The sequence below is a fragment of the Vidua macroura genome, chromosome 7 (assembly GCF_024509145.1).
Source record: "Vidua macroura isolate BioBank_ID:100142 chromosome 7, ASM2450914v1, whole genome shotgun sequence".
Taxonomy (NCBI): Eukaryota; Metazoa; Chordata; class Aves; order Passeriformes; family Viduidae; genus Vidua; species Vidua macroura.
The window spans coordinates 21,788,783-21,804,351 of NC_071577.1; the positions used below are offsets into that span (position 1 = coordinate 21,788,783).

The 15,569-nt window shown below is 36.2% G+C and overlaps 1 protein-coding gene across 6 annotated transcripts in view; it reads left to right on the forward strand.

Moving 5' to 3' along the window:
• STK39 (serine/threonine kinase 39) overlaps nt 1-15,569 on the forward strand; it is an 82,441-nt gene that overhangs the window by 48,919 nt on the left and 17,953 nt on the right. For all 6 annotated transcript variants that reach the window (XM_053982713.1, XM_053982710.1, XM_053982712.1 and 3 more), the window contains 2 exons: nt 12,110-12,162; nt 14,020-14,088. In XM_053982713.1, the coding sequence (XP_053838688.1) occupies nt 12,110-12,162; nt 14,020-14,088 (122 nt within the window). The remainder of the gene's footprint in view (nt 1-12,109; nt 12,163-14,019; nt 14,089-15,569) is intronic.

The following is a 15,569-nucleotide window of genomic DNA, read 5'->3' on the forward strand; positions in this document are numbered from 1 at the left end:
ACACTAGGTAACACACTTTTCTTTTGTTTGGCACTTTGTGAAGGGCTGATTTGACTACGAGGGCTACAAGCTGCCTATATCTCTGCTCAGCAGCGTAGATTCAGAGACAGTATTTAGAATTTCTTTATATTTACTAATTTAAAGGCAAGAGTTATCTTGCTTATGGAACATTCATCAAAGCTCAGGCAGCCACCAGCTCACTACAGATATTGTTTTTAGCAAGGTACCTTTGGTGGCACTTGAGTTGTGCTTCCTGTTCATTGTTGACCCTCTTCCCTGTTGAGACTTTGTCATGGAAGCTGATGCAAACATTTAGAGCTTTTTGAGCAGAAACAACTTAGTATGAGGCTCAAGAGTGTAGACCATAAGGTTTAAAGAGTAGTGCCTGGGGATTTGGAACAGGGCAAAGGGTAAGGAGATGGGCAACCTTAAAAAGGAACAAGAGGTGGGCAAGAAGAAAGTGCTCCTCTGCTTTGTTCTTTTTTCCTCTTCTACAGTGAGGCTACACTATGACAGCCCATCACATTTTAGATGACATCTTGGATTTTTTTTCCTAGCAGTATGTTCCAGAACAAGGTTAATAGTACCCATAAAAATTAAAAATTGCTTTCATGAAGGAGGGATTCTGGCAGAAGAATCAATGCATTTAAGTAATTCTTTACCTGGATGGTCAGGTTCTATTATTTTTTCCCAGTCACAGCAGGGTTGGACTCATTCAGTAATTCAGTGGGGTGTGCTAAATTAACACCGTCCTCTGTTTACTGCAAATGCCTTGTTGTGGATCAGAAACACAACTTACAGTCTGAAATAATCTTTGAAGAATCCCATGATACTCTTTATACAAGTGGTGGTATTTAACTCCCTTACTCAAGTTGAAAACCATCCAGACTAACTGATTTATCTGTCCTCTACCTTGTATTTAATACCTTTCTGTTTTCATAGTTTTCTCAGCGTGAACCAACTTGTCAAAAAATTCTCTACTGTCAGGGTTACTTCATTGGCTGGAGATAGCAATTTCCAATTTTTCTTCTATCTTTTGCAGTGTTGTGTCTTGGAGTGCATTGCCCCAAAACAGAAATTATCAGCAGGCTGTTTTAGGTAATTCCATGCAAAGCTCTTGGAAGGCTCTAGTATTAAATGCTTAATATGGGCCATTAGTGTTTTAAAGCTCAAATGTAGTTAAGAGACTGTGCTTGAATTTTGCAGTGAACTGAAAATAGTGGTTCTCACTGGCTGGATCTGTTACCCAGTGTGTAACTCTGACCCAGCCTAAGCAATTGCCACTTTGAAATGCCGATGCTTCTGTATGCTCACCCTCAAGAGAAAGTGGTATTTGAGAGTAGGGAGGAATGAAATCTGTAATCCAAATTTTTTCCAGTAAGGCTGTGAACACCACGTGTCTCAGCAGCAGACCCTGGCAGGAACTCTGCAAAGAGAGACCAAGGCATTGTCTGTGATTTAGTCCTCCAACAGGACTGTTCACAGCACCAGGGAAAGGAAGTGGGGAGGAATTACCACCCTGGATTTGAAATTTCCAATCTAACCACCAAGCTGTTGCAGGTACAGATTTAGGAAGGTTAGAGGGTTTGACTATTTGGATTAATAACAGAGATATTTCATGTTAAATTAGGAGATTTGTTAATGGTTAATAATTAAGAATTGCAAATTATCTGAAGCAATCTAAGGTGGCTAAATTAGCTGCAATGACAGGAAGATAATTTATTGACAGTAATTCGGAATGTCCCAGGACCTAATTTAATACAGTTCCTGCACACTAGATGAATTAAGCCTGTGGAAGAAAAAAAGGGGCAAATGGAAATATTTTACTGGCAAATGGGATATTTCTGTTATTGCATATCTTATTTTAAATAAAGTGTAGAGCAAATGCTATGGCAGAATTGCCTGTAATGTCACTCTATTATTTACATGTAAATGTTTGTGTGTATATATAATAGAAAAGCATTTATTCTGCTAATGTAGCTGGAAACTGTGGCATTTGATGAGTTCTGAGAACTTTACGTCCTGGGGATCTGGACAGACACAAGTCCAAGGTGTAGCTGGCAGCAGGTGATGCAGCAGCAGAGCTGTCAGGACTTGAGTCAAACCTGATTTCCTGTGTGTACCAGGACACAGGCGATGAGGTATCACTCACTCGTCTGAGCACGGGCTCAGGTGCTGATCTTCCTGCTTTTATGTTGGCCTGTTTATTTGACCTTTTCTTACAAAATTAATTACATGTAAAGTCATAAGAAAAATATACTTGGCTGGAGGTACCTAGTAGAGCTACTCCTGTGTTGGTTAATACCTAAGTTTGAAGCTTACATTTATAGGAATAAACCCCTAAGAACTATGAACAAGTAAATCCCAAAATATGTTCTGGCTAGGGGCAGAATGAGTTTGATAATTGGCTTAGTACCATAAATCAAAGTTCTCAATTCTCATTCTGTTTAAAATATTTTTATAGGTTTGTTTTGGTATATTAAGCAAAAACTTCCATCATTTCCATCTCTTTTGTAGGAAGTGGGGCTAATGTATATCTTTTCACCCTCATTTTTGCTATTCAAGTGGCTTCTGTTATCAAGTGTATTTAATGACAAAATTCACAAACATACGTCCAGCTGTGCAGTAGATTTACAACTGTAAAGTAACAGAACTTCTGTATAGTCTGGGAATTGATCCAGTTACAAACATCATAAACAAAAACATTTGTATGATTCTTGAAATAAATGTACCTGTGATTACAGCATTTATTTTGCCACATCTAAGGGATTTGTTCTGGGAATCACGGAGGTGTGGGGATGTGGTTACTGAACTGAATTTTATTTTCACAGCATGGAGATTTCATTTAAATACCCTGTATAACCATGATTAAATCATGACTGAAATCAGTAAGTAGGAACCCTTGATTAAACTATGGATTTTAATCCTGCTTTTTCTTTTTACATATATTATTTCCTTCAAAGCTTGCTCCTTAAACATGGTAAATTATGTATTTCTCATTCACTACTTAAGGATGTTTTTATGCCTTTCTATATTTTTATTGAAAATAAATTAAAAATTGAAAAAATTTAATTTTGACCTAGATAATCCTGTATGCAATTGCTATACCATCACTCATTTATAGAGAAATGGTATATTTTTTTATCAAAACTATGTAAAATTTATAAGTATTGAGTCAAGGAATCAATATATTTTTTTCTGCTTATTAAATTTAGATTATCAAGAAGATTTGTATGTCTAAATATTTAGATGGAAAGGAATTAGGCTTTTAACCTGCACAGCTGAGGTTGTAAATTATGCAGGCAATTGCATTTGGGGATGTTGCTTATACTGAAAATTAAAAATCACTAGAACTTTTTTGTTCCATTCTGTCTTTTTTTTTGGTACTACTTGCAAAAGAAAAACAAAGAGGAGAAATAAAAAATAACAATGAAACCTAAGTACCACCCCCAACCTTCTTTATGTTAAAGGAAGCAATTTAAAGCTTAAATCGATCTCAGTATTAAAAAAAATTTTATTTGTATTATTAATGGCATGTACATTACTTGTCAACTGTAATAGGGTTTGCATTTTGATAGTTCAAAATTCAGTTCTAATTAGATATTTTTCTAATATTTTTAAAAGCATTTCTCTACATTCAGAGTGTGAGAGATCACACTCTTCCATCTTCATCCATCTGCTCTAGAGATATCTGTGAATGTGGTGGTGTAATACATTGGGCAGGGCTGAAACCATTTGAAATAATTTTTTGTCTGTTCCCACTTGGTGGTGTGGTTCTCCCTCTTCCCTCTGGTAGGGATGTTCTGGGACTGTGTTTGGTCCCTGTAAAGCAGCCAGCTTTCAGTTGGTTGGTTTGTGACTTCCGATATTTTTGAGGGGAAGGCAAAATGTTAAATGAACTAATTTATTTTGTTTTGCTCCACATTTGTCATTGCTCTAGTGGGGCCAGTGAATGGCCACAAGAGGTGCACTGGGACACAGGTGTGACAAGAATTTAACATAGGAGCAGACTTTGCTGGTGAAGCTGATTTACTGTCAAGAGAAAGTTTGGCAGGATAAACAGATGAAACCTTGAAGATTTTAAAACAAAGCTTAGACTTTTTCTCCATGCTTCCCACTCTTTTTGATAAACTAGTCAGGATCCATGACTTTTAGATGGATGATACACAGACTGTAATTTTTATGGTGGCCAGCTGTCTCTCTGGTTTAGCTAAAAGTCTTCTTTAGTTTGAAGTAATATACTGACAGGTGATCAGAACTGTAAAACTCTGAGTGGGATTAAAAGGATGCAGACTTCCAGGGAGTTTTTGATTCAACATGTTTAAAACTTTCTTTGATTTGGATAAAGTCAAAAGTTTCTCTGTACCTTCCCCTCAAAGTCTATTTTGTGCACTGAGGAATTACAAGGTTCTATTAAAAAGCTCCATATACCTCTAGAACTCATTGTAAGTCTTTTGTCTTGATTTCATAAATAAAATCAGTTTTCTAGAGCTCTATTCTGAAACACCCCCAGCCTCCTGGCAATGATTGGCCTTTCAAGCTTTCTGATTTAAGGAACTGACATTTTGTTTCAAGCATTGTGGCTATTTTTCAATGCTGTACTTGAAGAATTTGTCACTGGAATAACAGGGTATAATCCCTCTTCCTGTGCACCAGGCATGCAGAAGCATACAAAGCAAGGCTTTGCTTGCTTAATCTAAATTGCTCTGGTATTTCTTATCAGTCAGACAGATGGTGTATTACTTTAGTCATGCAGCTAATACAGGTTTGACTTCCTTAAAGTGTGCACTGATCAATAATATTTGGTATCAAGACATACAGAGATATTTCAGAGATACACTCAGAGTGGATAAGTTAAATTACAGGCAGATCCAGAAAGGCAACTATAACCACAATGCACTGTAATATTTAACAAAGTGATCAAATTATGTGCATGTTGTCTTCTCTATTATTGAAGTGCTCTCTGAATACTTCCAGGTGGTTGGTTATTTTAAACATTACTGATCTTTGTGTACTTAATTCTAGTTCTTTCTAGGGAAAAGTCTGTTTTAGATCACTTCTGGTTTCTACCAAGCATTAAGATTTTACCCCATTAATAAATTCTAAGTATAATTGTGTATGCCCTTCCTTGTATTTCAAGTACTTGTTAGAAACTGATGCTTTTCAATCTTTACCACTGCTCCTAAAAAAAACTTCTGTGCTACTTCAGAGTAATTTCAGAGGAAAAGAAACTTATGATCAATATTGCCATCTCTGCTGCAAAAAAAACTGATAGCTTTTTGCCAAAGTTATTCCCACTGCTGATGTATGAGAGCAGGTAGGAAGTGTGAATTTCAAAAAAGATGATGCAAGTGAATACTGCTTTTCACTGCCTGTGCAGTGAAATGAGTCACTGATAACTGAGGCAAAAAATATTGTTTCAGAATTTGCTGCTTGACTTAGCTGGAAATGAACATAGCAAGTAAAAAAATTGAAGCGCTTTTAATGTTCTTCTGATTTAGCTTCTGGCATCAGCAACTGCAGAAAGAGAGAAGCAGCATATCTGGATATAGATATATTTAAAATGTCTCTAGTTCTAACACTTCTTTGTCATAATATGTAGACTTGGGGCTGTAACCAGTGGATTGAGAGAGAGGACGTAATGTATATATGTCACTTCTAAAATGTATCAGTTTTCTTGTGTTTCTTCTGTCACACATTTTCTAAGTTTCACTATCATATCCCATGCATTTCTACTAGATGGAAAGCACTCTAGTTTCTTTTGAGTCTTAAGCAATTTGGACCTATCAGCTATGGATAGAAGTGTTGTAAAGACTCCTCCTGAGGGAGGAGCTATCAGCTGCCCTGGAGCCTTGGACAGTGTTCCTAGCTGATTTGATTGTGACCATAGCAATTCCCTTGGTGGCTGATTTTTTTAATGTGCAGTTGCCTTTTCTGTATGGTAAGTGGCATAGAGACAGTAAATCTTTAACAGGTAACTGCTGCTGTCTCATTCCAGCAGCTTAACAGCCAAATGACAATGTTTCCTTTTGGCATTGGCGGTTTTCCACTCTTGACAGCATCATTTGGCTGTGCTTTGCTGTTAGTGTTGCTGCTACCTCTTGATGTGTACTGATGAACAAGTGTTTGCATCATCCGAGGGATCTGTTCTTTACCAAAGATCATGTGATCATTAAATAGTAGTGCCATTTTTTTGTGTATTAAACTGTTGAGTCCTATAACCTGATTGTGAAACATCATATACTAAATGTATTTCCTTCTTCCAGTAATCTATATAGAGGGAGCTAAGTTGTAAACTCATGGAGTTTTTCCAGAACCACTGAAATAAATTGTATAGTTTTGATGAACTTCAAATAATTGTTTATTTTGGGACCACATTTTATTAATACAGAGAGATTTTAGTCCCATTCTTCTTGGTGGGAATCTGGAAGCAGAAGAGAATTCAAACATCTCTTTTGCTCTTACCAAAAGTTAGCAGCAATGCATTTTTGTTTAATTTAGAATTGACCTGAAGTAAGTAAAATTAAGTCGAGAAGAACCATCTCCACAGTGCTGAACAGACATGATCTACTCTTGATAGTATGATAATTTGTAATGGAGGAGCCTGGGTATTGATTAGTAAATGACAGCTGAGCATGAAAGTGTTAGAAATAAAGGGCTTTACATAAGCATGTGGTGAATCCTCAGGAGGCTAATGCTTCTTTACAAATGCTCTATTCTGTTGTGTTTATAAGATCCCACAGGAGCCTTCGAGTTCTGATTCACAAAATTACATTAATTATAATAAATTTGTCTTATTCCTGCTTTGGTTCATCTGTGTGCATAGTATCATGACTTCAGAAATCAAGAAAGCAGGGGCAGGAGCGGGAAAAAAGTGAACTGTGATTTCTTTTGAGGTAGGAGAGGATTCTCACTTGCTCTGTCCTAGATTAATAGCTAAATTGCACAGCTGAAGCATAAGAAAATTGTAAGGCAGAGAACATAAATATATCGAAGATTGAGACCTGGCTAAATCTCAAATATGTGATGAATTAATATGTTTACTTGTTTATTCCAATATTTTATTCCCTTATCCTCTTTATAATATTGAAAGTAAAGTGCCAGTTTGTATTTCACTGTTGTGTGTATATTAGCTACGTTCTGTAAATAAAGTTGAAATAAAGTTTTAATTAATCAAAACTGAGACAATAAAAAGGTACTACAGATCATCAGTACAGGTATTTAATACTTAAAATTCTGCTGTTAATAAAAAATACAACACCTATGAAATAAGCTAACTGTGAAAACAAGGCTACATAGGCTACATGGGGGAACTGTGTTTATCCTGGGCTTTGTGCCTTAGGCATGTGAAAGAGGAAAATGGGAGACACTTTATTGAGAGAAGGCAGATTACCTTTTGAAATTTGAGTGACATTTGGTGAGGCCAAACATTTGTCTCTCCAGCAAGGAAAAAAAGAAGCATGTAAAATATCTTTTAAACAAACCTGCAAACCCCACTCTTCTGTGCTTCCCCCCCCCCCCCCCCCCCGATGATATTTCTTGCATTGCATGCACTAAGATCTTGCCCCAGAGATGTAGAATGAAAATTGGATGAATACAGCTCTAGGATGTACAACCCACCTACCATTCTGATTAGTCCACTTCATTTTGATGTGAACTTCTGCTTTCTCTGCAGTCTAAATGAGCAAGTCGTTTGAATTCTTGTGTGGTTTTAATTACAGCAACAACTGCAATGAGGTAGTACAAATGCCAAACTGCTCGCCCTTGCTTCTTAGGCTATGCTGTCTTGTTTTTTCCATTTGAACTTTGCTTCCATGGTAGTTTCACTGCAGTTCAAATTTTAGATGGTAGGATATCTGTAGGTCTGAAATTTTGTACAAGTGAAATAATTTTTTTTCTAATTTTTTTTTTTTTTTTTATGTGTGTGTTTTGTTAAAGCTGACACACTGACTTGGCCGTCTCATTACTCCCTGATGGTGGGGAAGCTTCTGTCCTGGTGGGAATAGAGCTTATTAGTAATATAAGAAGGGGAAAAACTGACTGCCATGTGGCACCATTGTTATGGTCATTTTCATAATAAAGTTTCTACAGTTTTGGTTACAGATGAGCTTATTTCTGGTTCTGGAAAAGAATACATGTTCTGCATTCTGCTGTTGTCTCTTCCAGTCATGAGTCAGCTGTGGTGGTTACCATTCCGTCAGTACCTGCATTCTTGGACACTTAGCTCCTTACATCAGTCTTTGGAACATGTGATGATTGAGTAGCTGAAGTCTGAAAATTAGGCAAGCAATGCAGAGACAAAATGTGGATGTTCTTACACACCTGCATACACACACTTCTTTTGGTTTACCTTGTCTGAGAATTTTTTTTCTTACATTGTGAAGGAAGAATATACAGTTATTTAGCTATAGTAGGATGCATCTCATCCAGGAATACAGACTCTCCCTGAGGGCTGTATGGAAGATGCTGAAGCTTGTGTGAAATAGAAGTGGATGTTTTTGATAACTCTTCATAAAAAATGATGGATAAATTTGTGAGGGTATAAAAGGTAGCAAAATTGAAAGAAATTCTACTGCTTGATACATAATCAAAGTATGCCAGCATGTTTTAGTCCTAAAGTTTGATTCCAAGACATCTCATTTTCTTGAACTGCATTTACATGACAGACATTCTGTTTTTAAGGACAAAAATAATGACATTTAATGTCTCTAATTTACAGTTGTATCATTACACAAACAATTTTCTATTTTAATTCAACAACACACATCTTTTGTCAATCATGTGGAACAGAGATAATTGACTGTAGCAGGAATCATGCTATCATTAGGTAATTATTTGAAGGCTTTGTCTTCAAATGCAAATGCCTGAAATCTCTCTTGTGTCTTATGATTTTGTCAGTAGAACCATGTCATTATGAATAGCTGAAAAGTTTGTTTATTCTCTAATCCTGATTTTGGTCAATATTAGCATTGTTTTGCAAATAACTTCCTTCAAAACAATATCTTTCTTTTATATCCTAATGACAGGATTACCAAAGTTTGTAGGTGAGGGGCTAGGTGGATGGCCTTTGTGCTTTTTCTACTTCCTTGAGGAAGCATTATTCCCTTAAAAATCAGATTTAGCAATCTTGGTGTGCACATCAGGTGGTTCTGATGAAAACAAAAAAACGATATTGCAGAGCATGCTTTCATGAAGTGGGAAGTTTTAGATTCTGAAATTACTTTGCTGGTAAGATGGCTGCCAAAATGTCTTAGCACGGCGTGCTTTGGTGTCCTCCTTATTTAAAACATTTGGAATTCTTCCTGCTGCAGGTGAGTGCATAAAGGAAATCAACTTGAAGTGAATAAAAATACACAAAGTACATAAAATTTACTACTTTTAAAAAGAGATGAGGGATGGGCTGGTTTTATCCATGATAATCAAGGTATATTAGTCTGTAATGGCACAGAGCTAGAAGCACATAAGAGGTATTATAAGACATGGTAAAAAGGTCTGAGTTGGCATTTTAAAACAGAAATAACTTTTTCACAAATGCATTTGAGAAAATAGGAACCATTAAGAAATGATGAAGAAGATAAAATTATTAATCACAAAGATACTAAGTGCCTTTTTTCCAATCCTATTTCTATATAGCAGAAATCAAGTCTGTATGCTGCTGCATGATAAAAACGTAATGGATGTAAGTAAAAAAAAGGAACAAATGAAACGCTGCTTGGAAACTCTGCCTACAAATAAATCAACAAATCCAAACAGTTGTCACCAAGGGAACTAGCAAACTAATTTGCAGTTACAGTAACATTAACTAGAACCAGAGAAGTGTCTAAAGGCTGGAAAAGAGCATGAGGAGCTTTTAGGGGATTTGGTGGATTATATATTCGGATACATAATTTATGGAAATCAATAGATGTCTGGCAGGTAATGGAACAATAAGCAAAAGCACTTACAGGCTTCTAGCAAATTAATCTTGCCAAACTTTCGTTGTTTAGCTTTCCTGAATTGTTGTATACCATTATAGAGAAAGCAGCAGTGTCCTAAGTTCAAAATAGTTCAGAGTGTAACAATTCTCAATAGCAAAGTTAGATTGCTGAGTATCTATCAACCTTCAATGAATTTTCACCTTGACTAAAATAAACTGATTTGACTCCTTAACTTTTTATTTGGGATATTTTGGAATTTGGAGACAAAGTAATGTACACCCCATGTGCATCCTGCTGGAGGAAAGAGTATATCAGGAGCAGCTCGTCTTTCACACAGCTGTGAAAAGCTGGTAATTTTCATAAGAGTTCATAATTACTTGGTACCTTTTTCTATGGTAGATGTTCTGCTTATGGGTAGTCTGTGGAAAGATATAATTGGAGAACCTAATGTATTAGGTTTCTTGGTCATAGAATCAGAATGATTTGGCTTAGAAGGGACCTTAAAGGTAATCTAACTCCTACCTCCTGGTTTACCTCTACAAAGGTGTGAAAGTCTTTACTCACTTGATTTGTTTCTTCCAAAGTGTGTATGGGAAATGAGTATTTGAGTTACATCACACATTCAGTCAGAACATTTCTTATTTCAGAATAATGCTAAATTTCTCTGCATTTTCCTTTTTTTTTGGAAAGCAGTTTTTGTCAAAAGGGAACTTGGAGATAGGTCTTAAGTTGATTTTTTAAAATATTTTTTGTTGTTGTTGTTTGTTTTAACAAAAAGCCATACATATTTTTCTAGGAGAGAGAGAAATGGGAAAAATTGAGGTTCATACTAATTCTCTGTTGAATAAAGATAGATTCCATATAATGGCAGTAGACTTCTACAGGAAAAGTAAATGAGCCTTGTAAATCTGTACCTGGCTAACTTCATTATCTGCAGCTTTGTGTCAGTGATCTTAAACTACTATAGTTCTTTATTTAGAGTAGAATTTTGGGAACCTGAAACTCCTTCAGCTTTGAAGCATTTAGTAGATTCAGTAAATGAGTACTTTTCATTTTAAGCATTGCATGTGGCATACTTATTTTTCAGGGTTTGCTATCTTGCTGTTGTGTGTGTTGCCAATTATTCTGGGTTTTGTGTTTCTGCTTGTTGCTGGTTTTGGCTCTGTAATATTCTTAGAAGTATTTAGCAAGCAATAATAGATGTAAGTCACAGCTGAATATGCATGCCTATTGGATTTAGTTTTCCCACAGCAAGACTTCATGGCCTGGTATGCTGAAATAAGAGCTTGCATACAGTTTCCTTGCTGAGGAGAAGAATAATGAGCTGCAAAGCACATTCTGTTGCTATTAGCATTTCAAGTGGATTGAGCTATTCATTAGAAAAAGAGCGGGCTACAGCAATTAGGTTCCTCCCTGTGTTCAGTTGACTTGTCATTTCCAAAAATGAGATGGACGTCTGTTTTGCAGAGGCTAATGTTTTGTTGATGGAAGAAATTATTAACTAAACCTGAAGCTGTAAACATGCATGGAATGGAGGTTTGTGGCTCAGTATAATGCTATAAATGAATTCTTTAATATTGCTATTAACTCCCTTAAGACTGTTTCACACACTGAACTGGTTAAACACTCTTTGTGGCAAGCAGGAAGACAAGAAACCTTGGGATTTAACATTTTACTGCTCATTTTATATGTAGGTGGAACTTCACTGCTGAGACAAAGATGGGCAGTGAAAGAATTTACCCTTTTATAAACACTGTGCATCACCACTTGTCTCTTAAACATCTTTGTAAAAATGTGACCTTAAATGGGGAGCTTTAAGTCCAAGTGAATCTTCTGTTGACCATGGAGCATAAGTTGTCTGATTCAAACTGTGTTGAACTATTAGAATCAATATGGCAGAGTATCTTTTGAAGATGAAAAGGAAAATATTTATCAGAGGACTTTATTTTATCCTTTATGTTACTGAATGCATTTTCAACTTAAGCATATTTTTCTGCTAGTTTTCCCAAAATACTGCCATGAAAATGTAATGGAGTCTTTCCAGTCTGGGTGCTTTGGGAGAACAGTATTTTCAAGGAAACACATGCTACAAAAATATGGTTGTCAATGCCAGAGGTGTTCTTTGGTTGTAGGAAGTGAATAGTTGTTCTATTCTTCATTAAATTTTAATGTATGCACTGTCTGTTTTTCAGGAACTCCAGGAAAGAACTTAATGACATACGGTTTGAGTTTACTCCTGGCAGAGGTAAGGCTCCTGCAACTGAATTATTCTCTTACTGCTTAAAAAGGCATTTCAGAAATGGATTACTGCTTATGCTTAATGCAGACTGCCTCTCTGGAATATTTCCTACTGTGCAGAACTTTATATTGAACCTCAGTGGAGTAAGAATTGCAAATGTATGTAAATTCTAGTGGCAAGGTTGCATAATATATATATTAGAAAACTTTATTCACAGTATACTTTTATCAATTTCATGTCTTATTTAAATGATCTATATGGTATATAAGATCTTGCCTAGCAATCTTTCCATTTTCACATTTGGAAAACATCATAGGAAATAGAATATAGTAGCCATAAAAGTGTGTGTGGTGATGGTAGTAATATTTAAGTTTCTTTCCCTTTTATAATAAATGATGGTCTATTAACAAGTATGAAGTGCAGACCATTTTTCAAACGCTGTCTTCAGCTGAAAGTTTAGCTGTATCTCTAGCTTTGGTATTACCACCAGAAAGAAATTCTGGTATTGAAACTTCAAACTCTACTGCATACTTATAGAACTGTAGGCTTCCCAGTGCTAAGAGCTGTAACAACTTGCACAGTTGCCTTTGTTTGGAAAAAATCAAGTATTATGGGGATGAAATGCACAGAAGTCTAATATTTTGAATAAGAAGGTATCATCCTTGTTAAGCTGCAACCCTTGGAATGATGAACCTATTTTATATTCCTTAGAAGTCAGTATTCACTTTATTTAGAGTAGCCTTCAAAGAGCTTTGCCTAAAATTAAATCCGGATTGGAAGAGGTGTCTCTTTCACAGTAAGTCATAGTATGTTTCATGTGCAGTAGTTCTGTGCATGAATTTATTCAGTATTGTCTACCTGCTTTTCTCATTGATTTTGGCAATGAGTGAAAACAAAAGAGGCCTGTTGCTTAACTGGGCACAGAAGATCTTGGTTTGCCAAAAGAATTACTTGGGAAGCAGTTACTTAAGTCATTTGAGAATTCCTACTTGGTCAAAAATAAGAAGATAGACCAGGACTGTTTCTATAGTCAGTCACTGAGACAGCCAGAAGGCAGCTGTGCTTCTCATCTCCAGAAACTGCAGCTGGCTCAGCTACCTTGCTTTTCACCTGTGTGTGTTTCTTGAGGAAATGATAAAATTTTGTGTAACTGCCTCAAAGCATGAGCTCCATTAGGGTGTTTGGTGCTGGGGCCAGATTACAGTTGAGATTTAGCTGGAATTTAGGCTTGTTCCTGCTGTTCCTGCCTACTTACATCTAAGCCTTCTAAGGTCTTTATCCAGGGCAAGTACTAGTCACAGGGACTTAGGAATTGACCCACTCAGGTACAGAAGTTAATAGAAAATCCATCCAAATCTTTGAATTTCCTGAGTCTATACTTACAAGCTATTTAAAACCTAGATCTCAAAATAATGACTATTCATGTAGGTCATTTATGCCACTTGCAACAAATGAGAAAGCCTAATTAACCATGTCTCTGTCTAGATATGCAGAACAATGGAGGGCATAAAGAAAACAGTGAAAACCACACTAAAGTCTTGTTTATTTTCTTGGTTGTGAAGATACTGAATTTGTAAAATGTGTACGAGGATGTAGTTAGATAAGAGAAAAGTGCTGGTGGTCAGGAGAGGTCTGTAGGGGGTTTGTAATGAATCAAGTCATTGCCTTATGTGATTTGCTGTGCAGAAGCTGATAAGATAACTATCTTTTTTTTCCTCCTAATTAAAGATAATTTTGAATTCAATCCTGCCTCCATGGGTGTTTTGGAACTAAAATATATTTTTTGTTAAATTGCATTGGATGACTGATACTTTTTGTTGTTTTTGTGGACTCTTACACTTATTCCTTTCACCTTTTGGACAGACACAGCAGATGGCGTTTCTCAGGAGCTGTTCTCTGCAGGCCTGGTTGATGGCCATGATGTAGTTATAGGTAAATTACATTTTTGTTTGCAACTATGCTCGTGTGACAAGTTTGTGTTAAATGGATGTGAAAAAACGTTTTCTCTGATGCCGGTTTTCAGAAAATCTTTTTTGTCCTATTTTTGCTTTCATGTATGCATAGTTCAATCAACAAGGCAATTTTGATAGCAGTCCATGAATTGCTTTTGGAAGTCAGATCTCTTCAGTGGTTTGACAGGAGTGATATAATATAGTTCTCCTGAAGGATTATTGGCAATTCTATGATTGAGCATTTTTGTGATAATTTCATTTTCTTGTGTAACAATCAAACGATTTGTCAGTAGGATATTGCAGTGTGCTTTGGCGACTCTGAAGTTAGTAAGTCTTCTGTTTGGGTTCACAGAAGGAGGAGCAAGACAGTGTTCAGGACCTATGGAAATTGCATCAGTAGTGTTATTTCTGTGGTTAAAAAAAAAAAAAAGAAAAGTTAATCAGAAATGTTTTCTGGTGGCTGAAAGATGCTTCTTTATTTTTCTATTCCAGGCTTAGTAATGTCTTAATTTTTTTCTTTTACTTGAAATTTGGTGCTTCATAAAGATGATTAATTAGGAAGTGCTTATTTCTCTGCATCTTCTTCCTTTCTTCTGGATGCTCAAGACCAGCAGATGTATAGTCACCAAAATCAGAGGGGCATAGTATATGCTAGATGAGGGAGAAGTGAATTGAGGAATACAACCAAGTCAATTTTTGTGTTGTGGTCAAAAAAATTCTTATCAGTAGGTTAAGATTTCCTTACCAAACTCCTCAGTGGTATGGAAAATGTTTTATAGCTCCAGAATTTCATTACTTGCCTGGAAGATTATCTAAAATACATTCTCACTGCATTTGTAGTTAAACTCCTTCTGAGAGAAGCCAGTACTTTTTGCTTTTCAATGATCAGAATACAGATTAATTCTAGCTGATCTGAGAACTAAAATTCTTATCTGATTTTTTTACCTTTATTTCTAAAGAAAAAGTATTTTAAGGAGGCTTGCAGATGATACAACCTGTAGACACTCTTAAAGTCACTTCTACTGCATGGTTATTTTAAGGGTTCAGGAAGAGGAGTTGCTTGGCCTTGCTTTGTTGTCATTTAAACATCCAGTATGAAAAATGTCATTACCATACTGCTGATAATATTTCTGGCAGAATTTTCATTTAGAAAAAAAGACATTTTTTTTCTTCATAACAAAAGGATTGCTAGGATTGCTATTTGACTGCCTGGGCAGTCAGGTGGCACTCTGAGTCACAGCTGGTGATGCTGCAGTGCAAGTCCTGCTGGGACCCAGTGAGAAATCTTTTCCCTTCTGCATTTTCCCTTTGCTGCAACATTCTCTTTTGATGCAAAGTGCCAGTACTTCTGTGAAAATGGAAGCACGAATGGGATTTGTTATCATCTTGCAAGGGGCATGATGGGGGAAAGGCAAATGAAAATAGATGTCCCTCAAGTGAAAAATTCCCATCCCGCAGTGA